Genomic DNA, 9,134 nt, shown 5'->3' on the forward strand with positions numbered 1-9,134 from the left:
AGTGTGTCTGTCCTTCGGGTGGAGAGGACGGCGAGGTTGTTGTGTTTTTAGCGGCTCATACCTTAACTCTATGCCGAAAGTGTGTTCAGTTGGGTACAGAGCTCCGCGTGAGCACGGGCTTTTATGACTGTCAATATAGCCATCATCTAACGTTAGCTACTCGCTGTGCTGTGAAAATGTCTGGCTATGTGAGACAAGCATCTAGCAACATTGTTGTGGATGCTGCGGTCTCAGCCTGGCAACCTCCGTGAACTTCGAGTCTGGGCAGGAGGGGGCGGGGGAGACGACTCTCTCCAGTATTTTGAATTTGTACTGCAGTAACTATTTTAAACACTAGCTGTCAGTATTACATATTGCACCTTTAACTCCGACTCAACAGTTGGTAACTAAACACTGTGCTGTGTAAAATATTGAAATTATTTTGTACACATTTCTCTAAAATTTAGACAGACATATCGTATCATTAAAAATGTTTGGATCTCTACTGGAATAAAAACATTCAGAGAAGTTTGATGAACATTTACTGCCTTTTATATCTATAGAATTATCATTTCTCATATTAGTTTCAAGAGTTCTCCTTAGACTCAACCATTCACTCACTGGTGTTCGATTTGAAAGTTGAGGTGTCCGCTGAACCAGTCGTTGAAGAGGGACTGCTTTATATTACAGGTGGCTTGTAACTAAAGTAGAGGACAAGACAAATGTGGGGTTACACATGAGCAGCACAGTGGCAAACTGTAGACTGTTTCCTAATAAACCAGGTACCTGCATGGACAGCCAGTCCTGGTTCTTCTCGTGGTCGATGTCCATGGGCAGATGATTCATCTGAGTCACCCACACAAACCCGTGACTCTCCAAAAACCTGTCATTCATAACAACACAACACCTTGATCTTTATAAAGGGTTTGTACATTGAAACTAATGGGGTTATTTAAGTTAGTATGTGAGTAATTAATGATTGAACTTTTAGATTGCCAGATTCACTGATGTTAATCCCTCTCCATCATGACTATTCTATTCAGCCCTTTACTGTAAGTTGTAGTGATAATGACTGCGTATCCTTGTGTGAGAGAGCGATATGTGAGAGTGTGTGTGTGTGTGTGTGTGGTTTGATGGCAGTATACCATTATGGTATTCTAAGTGTGTGTCAGGGTTGTTACCTGACAAAGCTGATGAACACCACTGAGCCAAACAGGCCAAACATGGGTATAGAACAGCACAAGTAGCGCAGGTAGTAAGACAAAGACCAAGCCAGATCCTTCAAAAGAAAGGAAGGTTAATATGACTCCCTGAAGGGCGCCTGGTTAGCTCACCTGGTAGAGCAGGCGCCCAAATATAGAGGTTTACTCCTCAATGCGGCGGCCGCTTTCAGCGTTGGAAAAAACAAAACAAAAAAATTATGACTCCCTGAAACTCATCTCTTATTTTTACGTAGTCTACATGTGACCTGGCAAATCTTAATATAATCTGCACTGTAACACTCCGAAGATGGCATCTTACCACCCAGTCGCGGCGGGAAATCATGGTGTGTATTATTTGAATGTTGAAGTAAACTGGAATGAGAAGCGGTGGTCCAACTAAAAGAGGGAAAAGAAAACCATTATTCCTGTAAAGTTTTCATTGTTTCACTCTTTTAAATGACTCCAAGAAACATACCGAGAAAGAAGTACTTGTGTTGGTGGTGATAGGGCATATATTTGATCTTTTTTATGCCATACTGCAACAGAGAGAAATACAGAGTTAGAATTAGCAGTTGGTGAAAGATTTAATACTATATGTTTAAGAGCTGTTTTAGGAAATCAGTTACTTGCCTCCACTGGTTGAGTTGCTCCAACTACAAAGGCGTGCAACATGTTGACATCAGGGTCCTTACTCAAGATGTTGGGTTTAGCATGATGCTGGAAATGCCGGTGATTCCACCAGTTGGCAGACGCTCCCTGAAAAAAAAAACTTTAATGTCTGTGCAAAATTTCTGAAATAAATATGATTATGATACGGTTGAGAATACCAATTACCTTCAAATGACCAATGACAAACTTGTGCAACAAGTGATTCCAGCTGGACTTCTTGAAGACAGACAGGTGGCCAAAGTCATGCTGCAGCCATCCAGCCTGCAACTACAGAAGATGAAGAGAAACCGGCATTGACTTACAGTTCGTCAACAACAATATGAGATAATGATGTTCGAATCACCTGAGTGGTTGCTAACATGACGGCGCTCAGAAAGGTCAGAGTCCAGCTAGTTCCCCAGACCCAGATGATCAGCCAGGCGAGGGCCTCCAGCAGAAGGATGTGACCCAGATGGAGGCAGAAGAACAAAGGCCGAGCTCGAAACAGACCCTCGCTCTCCACCTGCGCACGTAAAGTATGGAAATCCTGTATGATGGTTGCCTGAGAGCAGAGAAGAAGAAAGACACATCCTGTAAAGCTCAAAAGAATCTGAAAAAAAACAAGGCATTCAGGCAGGTGTTATTTAACAGCATTTAACAGCTAAAGAAACTCTCTCCAGATTCTCAGATGTGCCTGAACACTGTAAGACTCATGAATAACAGAACTGTAAATGGTCTGACCTACTCATTTTCCTCAGGTGTTTCTGTACATGGGATCCATCCTGCCATGTTGTCCCACTGACACTAAAGCTGCTACACAAGATATTTTTTATTTGAGGAGTCTGAGTGCTCACATTTTTGTTTCGGTCCTGGCTGGGCTCTGTTGCTGCCAGCTCTCCAATCTGCAGCGGCTTCAGAAACTTTTGCACAAACTTTAAATCTGGATGAAAAGCAGTGAATGCCTCCTGTGAAACAGAAATGAAGGATCTTGTCAGTAACGCAGTAAACAAAAAAATAAACATTTGATCAGATGTGGAAGGAGCACTCAACCGTCTTACTTTCTTCTGTGTTTAGAAGTACAGAAAATACCCAAGTGTAATAAGTACTGTTTCTGCAGAAATATGGCTCCTGTGAAGGATATATTATCAGGTTGTTGATACTGATACATCAGTGTGTATGCAGCATTTTAATGCTGGTTGAGGTAAAGCTGTCTTTACTACTTCATATAATATTTGTAGTTTAGGTCAGTGGTTCCCAACCTAGGGGCCAGGCCCCTTCAAAGGATCACAAAATCAATCTGAGGGGTCGTGAGATGATTGCTGGGACACAGAAGGAAAAAAGTTCTGCTACACAGATTTGTATTCGATTTCAGACTTTTCTCTAATATTTTACTTTCTTTTGTAAAATATTGGATATTTTGACCTCTTCGGGGCTCAAACAGTTATTTAAATAAAACCATTTGAAGTATAAATGGAAAATGAAACGACAACTCAGAGACATCTGAAATGTGAAGTAGGACTAGCTAAACACTGCTTTCTTTTTTTTTTTTGAGTCACAGGGCAAAGGGGCTGGAACCTGGCTTAATATTTAACAATGTGTTGGACTTTAAAGCGTAGGATGTTTCTTATGTAAAATCTGAATCTAATCAATAACAACCCTAGCTGTCAGATAAATGTAGTAAAAGTACAACATGTTCCTCGGAAATGTGGTGGAGTAGAAGTATCAAGTATACATGAAATGGAAATACTCAAGTAAAGTAAGCCTAGCTCAAAAGTTATTTATATTCAAGATAATAAATCAAATAATTAAAACAATATACCGTGGCATCCTCTCCAGCATAGTGGCTGATGACTCGAATCCCTCCTGGGTGTCTTTTGACCCACTGTGTGATGTTGTAAACCTTTCGATTGATCACCAGCCACCGGTCATTCCGTTTGCAGTGGCTCTGCACCTCCTCCCAGGTGTAGACACCAGCAGCTCGCCCGCTGATCGGCTCTTCTGGCTCCGTAAGCTGGCCTCCACCTCCCATCCTCACTGCGGTCTCTGGCCTGGGTCCACCAGCACACTAAAGGGCCAGTCAGCATCAAACTTTGACACCTGGATGTAAAAGGAAAATAAGTTGTGGTTAACACCTCTGTAACAGTGTGCAGTCACAGACTGTGCAGAGGGAGCAGCACTCAGAGGAAGATATTTTAACCTGTTGCTCTCTTTACTTTAACCACCCAGCTGATTGTTGTAACACAAGTGAAGTCAGACAGAGCAGAGCAACATCTTCACTAATAATTGAAGATGAAATCTGACAACAAGCTGGGGGCTGTTGGTGAAGCAGGGCAGATTTCCACATGTGAGCATCATTTGTCTGTATCGACATACACCATAGGCGCCGAGTGCACATCCTCATATTATAAAATATTGGAAAGCATCTATATTTAGCCTGCAAGTCCGTGTTGTGCGACTATATTTTTAATTTTTTTTACAGCAGCGCATAAGCAATAGGCTACGTCGCAGATCATGCGGTTGTGTAAAATAGGACATAAACAGACACATCAAACCACAGAACGTCTATCGATCAACGTTAATCGCCTAGCTGTATATTAATTAGTTGGACAAAAATCGCAGATAGCGGGCGGCAGGCAGTATAGGCCCGCTAGGAAGATTAAAAATAGTTCACACTTACAGTATCCAGATTTTGGCTACTCTCCCCGGGTTTCAGTCGCATTAACACGCCGGCTCACTTTATTTGCTCTCGTTCCTGTTATATAGTAATCATGGAGCCGATCATTCGAGGGTTTCTGGGCCAATCGGTGTACAGTATATCCTGGCCACTGGCTGATGTGCAATAGGCTCAACCAGAGCCTGGAGATAGTAGTAGTGTCTTTCTCTATCACTCTGGGCTCCACAAGCAGCTCGTCTGAATATCACACAGTCTCGTGCGCTCACACGAAAACAGTCGCCTCTACAGAATCCTCCATTAGGTTATATCTTTTTACATTATAATGCACCGTGTGTTACAATATTCTATCTATCTATCTATCTATGGTTAGATATCTACTCAAGTTTAATCTTTTATCTATCTATTTTGCAAATGTTGCAAAGTAGGTGACTACTTTTCTCTACTTTGATGTAAGCACAGGGTGGGGCGATTCTAGCATCAGACCTTTAGGTCAGCCCCTAATGAGAATGTGACACAAATACAGTGCCTTGCAAAAGTGTTAACCCCCCCTAACATTCAGCAATTTTAGTTGCTTACGTATTAATTTTGGTTCTTATCTGCACTGTGAAATTATCAACTTCTTCTCTGGGGACTACCAACATTAAACTTCACAACCGCACTCCTGCTCTCCCTCTGACAGATTAGAGCGAGACTCAGCCAAAGGCACAACCAACCTCCGATTTAGGGGGGGCTTGAGCCCCATATAAAGGGTTTAAAATCGCCAATGAGCACGGGCGTAGCACAAGATTCAGGACCCTGTTCATTAGGCTTTCTCAATGAGCGCCTCCCCATCCACGGTCATTCATTCTGGTATTTTGTGGGCCCTGACTCAGTCCCCCTTCTCTCCCGAGTCCGACGACGCCCCTGGTTGTAAAACATGAACATGAGCAGTTGCTAAATGTGCAAATAAGTGTAAATTTACGGTTCATAATGTTTTGCGTTTCCCACATTTAACTGCTAAACATTTGCATAAACTGTGCAAGAAAAAGACAAATATTGGCCAATTTTAGCATATTTGGGGGGGACAACATACTTTTACAGATATTAATAAGAATCTTAAACGCCATAAAATGACGTTCCACGGCTGTCGTTTCCAGCGCGAAGGCCCCGCAAGCTGTCGTGGTGCTTGGTCGTGCACCTCTGAATTTTTTTAACTATGCGCCCAACACGGTCGGCTGGGAAGAAGTAACCTGACTCCACCAGATGGATTGCTTCGCATTTGCTCGGCATATCCATCTGAGAACTTTCTGTTGGACAACTTTTGGGAAGGAGCGAAAATACTGGTTAGCCGATTGGATAAACCATCTGTCTATCACCACCTATGTTGGTGATAGATGGGCCAAATCAACCAATCAGATCAACAAAGCTAGCTAAGTTAGTGTAGCTAGCGTTAGTTTGGCTTCAAGGACCTTGCAGTTCTTCTAATGCCATCGTTTAACATACAATTAAGTTAGGTAACGTAGCTAACGTTAACGTTTTTAGACTTACCATTTGTATGTGATATGAACCTCATCAACGACAATCCCCACTAAGTTTTCACAGTACACTTCTGAAGAAGAGCAAAAACATCTTTTCATCCGAGAAAAGCCTCCAGTGACATTTTTTGCTCTTCTTTCAATGAAGGACTACTTTCTAATTTGGATAAAACTTGCGCGATAGCTACGCTCATCTCATCCGTGGAAGCCATGTTGTTTAGACTGAACAGTCTAAACAACTGTTGTGTCACACCTAAACCTGCCTCAAAACCAACGCTGATTGGTCGGTCGTTTGGCGAACGGCTCCAAATTTTCTCTATCTCAAGATGCCAGACTGATCTGCGAGTGGAAAACTGGAGCTTGCGAGATCAGGATGGTCTCACGAGGCTAGGGGAGACCAGGTTTGTCTGTACAAACATCTGTGTTATTCTCCATGTACAGAACATAGGGAGTCAAACAGCCTAAAATATGTGTTTAGAGAGAGACACACCACACTGGGAGAAGAAGAAACATTTGGCTGGAGAGTGCGGAAAAACATGAGAGATCGTTTTATCCAAGCTAAAAAACGGCTTCATGTAAAGAGTGTTCTTCACAGTGTCACAGGCAGACAGTCATTTCGATTTGGAGATAAACAACAGTCACATTAATGATTAGAGTAGATAAATGTAATGTTTCACGGTACGCCTGTGTTTTAAAGGGCAACTATTATATAGCATTTTCGGGATTATACTTGCATTTTGTGTTTGTACTAGAACATGTTTACATGCTTTACTGTTAAGTCAGTGTTTAAACTTCACTTTGAAGCAGAAACTCTTAGTTCAGAAGGGTGAAGTTTCCGTTTGTACTCATATCTGTGAACTGATTATAATAAATATTCTTTGGATTAACACATTAGTCTCTTTGTCTTTTTCTTTAAAAAAAAAAACTAGAACATCGCATGAGATTTTGACGATTTATAGTGATTTTATTTCCGTTAGACCTTTGCCTACATTGACGCTGATGCATTAAAGAGAAGTGCCTCCCCTGTTCCAAGATGGCGGCTCTATTAACGCATTCATTCCAATGAACTGCCGTAATCAAGGCGATCACTTCCGTGTCACTTCCGGTATGTGGTACATTCCCTTTCCGTGAAGAATCTGTCATTTGTAAATTTGTTTCGGGACTGGTAAAAGTGTTTTGCGTCTTGTTAATTTGTTTTCTAAAATGTTAATTTGTTTTGTCCTTGGTAAAAATGTTGCTTTGAACTTCCCGGCCACCGTAGGAGAGGTCACGGCTCACACTTATCAGCAAGCAGGGCGTCAATTTGGAAGTTTTTCAATTTCTCCATGACGGCTTCACTCAGGAGGACTGCAGAGTCTCAAAAAGACAAACGTGTTTTGCTCGGCGGGTGCGCATCTGTGCCGTGTGTCAGCTCGCGGACAGCGGAGCCTCCTTCAGTCACAAACTCATATGTTCTCCTTATCTTTTCATAAAAAGCTTAGGCTGGAAGGATCAGCACAAATTATACATTTATGTTTCCTCACCCAACAGGGTCTGAAGTGAAACAGAGGTTTTTGTGCTTCCAGCTAGCGGTCAGCGGTGCGATTTTTGTTGGGTTAGACCCATCTGCTAGCGATGATGGGCCAAGACTGAGAGCTACATGGAAAAATATGCACCAAACAAGTCCCTTTGAAATTTTGCTGTTTTCATGAATACAAAAAGTTGGGTGGACCGGTGGTCCATTCCATAAATACCGAACGGTCCCTAATAGAATATAGCAGCAATTTATACAGTAAAATGAATTAAATAAAAGGCTTTTAAACCAAATACTACATAACAGAAAATGTTTCAGGAGTAATTTGACCCGGAATTGGGGAGAATTTAACGACACTGTCACCCAAGATGACATATTTTACTGCCGTCAGCATGTAGTCACATGTGACATGTAAACACCGCAGTGGCTTAAAAAAATAAAATAAAAAAAAAACGATCCAGTCCTGCCTACTTGGAGCAGATGACCAATCATAGCAACTGCTCTGAGATCATAGACTGTAAAAATTAAAGTGCTCATATTATGCTTTTTGACTTTTTCCATTTCCTTTATTGTGTTATATATCTTTTTTGTGCACATTATAGGTTTACAAAGTGAAAAAGCCCAAAGTCCACCCCAAAGGGACTTACCATCATCCAGAGAAAACACTATTCACAAACTGCTCTATTGTAGTCCAGCCTTTACTTCCATGACGAACGTGCGTCACTTTGTAACACATGTTATAATGCTCGCCTAGCTGCTAGTATGGCACTCCCTCATGCTCTGTAACTGACAAGCTAGCAATACTTACTGCGTATGTGCGACTCCCAACAAAGATGGTAGAGAAGTGAGATGCCTCACTCTGTCGCTAAAACAGAGAGCTCAACACACAGGGTGAAAAGAGGAGCTGCAGCAATGTGCAGTACAACAAATATAAGTGGGGAAGTTTTAAAACTGCGATGACAATAAAATTATAGCTTAAAATGTATTTACAGTATTGAATCAATACTGTATACCTGCCCTCCCTATGCGCTTATACAGTATGGAGATGCAACATCAGTTATTCTCCCAAAACCCCAGCTTCCACAGAGTGTCCAACACAGAAAACGTCCAAAAAGTGACAGACAGAGCCCGCTGAGCTGTTAAAGCGTGCCGGTACTTTGTCTCGGGTGAAGTGTCTCATTTTGGATGATCTGGATATTCAGGGTCTCATGGCAGAGTTTATCAGCCAAACTCCAGAGCGCAAATCCACTTTTGGTGTACCAAAATCATCGTAAGGTAGAGACACGGTGTCTTACATCTCCTCGTCTTTTTCCTGCCGCCATGCAAGCCCAGATGGTAGTCTATATTTAGCCTAATGGGATTGTGATTTATGTACTTTTTAGAATTTGTCTCATACTGTCGGAAAAGAAAGATTTTGCATAGTCTGTTACTTTGTGGCACTTAAGCCTTTTTTTGGCCGGTATGCGTTTTATGAACACTTTAATCTACTCGTGGTTGTTTTAAAACTAAACATACATTGTCATTTAGAAAACCGATCCTGGTGCGTCGAGCTCCTTGTTTTAACAGACATTTTGATTATGCATGTATTGCTAATAATATATAAT

The 9,134-nt window shown here is 41.7% G+C and overlaps 1 protein-coding gene across 1 annotated transcript; it reads right to left on the minus strand.

Annotated features, from left to right (window-relative positions):
• Positions 1–596: 596 nt before the first annotated feature.
• LOC144521533 (acyl-CoA Delta-6 desaturase-like) lies at positions 597–4,580 on the minus strand. Its single transcript, XM_078256084.1, has 11 exons — positions 4,507–4,580; positions 3,649–3,926; positions 2,684–2,794; positions 2,194–2,391; positions 2,016–2,117; positions 1,812–1,937; positions 1,657–1,717; positions 1,501–1,577; positions 1,161–1,258; positions 766–862; positions 597–680 (listed from the first exon to the last, which is right to left on the minus strand). Exons 2-11 carry the CDS (start codon positions 3,856–3,858, stop codon positions 597–599), a joined length of 1,164 nt encoding a protein of 387 aa, XP_078112210.1. The 5' UTR covers positions 3,859–3,926; positions 4,507–4,580.
• Positions 4,581–9,134: the final 4,554 nt, after the last annotated feature.

The sequence above is a fragment of the Sander vitreus genome, chromosome 8 (assembly GCF_031162955.1).
Source record: "Sander vitreus isolate 19-12246 chromosome 8, sanVit1, whole genome shotgun sequence".
NCBI lineage: Eukaryota > Metazoa > Chordata > Actinopteri > Perciformes > Percidae > Sander > Sander vitreus.

Bases quoted from the DNA above. Each gene is read 5' to 3' on its own strand.
- LOC144521533 (XM_078256084.1), bottom strand. From the start codon at position 3,858: ATGGGAGGTGGAGGCCAGCTTACGGAGCCAGAAGAGCCGATCAGCGGG. The intron at 1,578-1,656 runs GTATGTTTCTTG...TCCCTCTTTTAG, and splicing joins ACACAAGTACTTCTTTCTCG to TTGGACCACCGCTTCTCATT. The intron at 1,259-1,500 runs GTAAGATGCCAT...TTTCTTTTGAAG, and splicing joins TTTCCCGCCGCGACTGGGTG to GATCTGGCTTGGTCTTTGTC.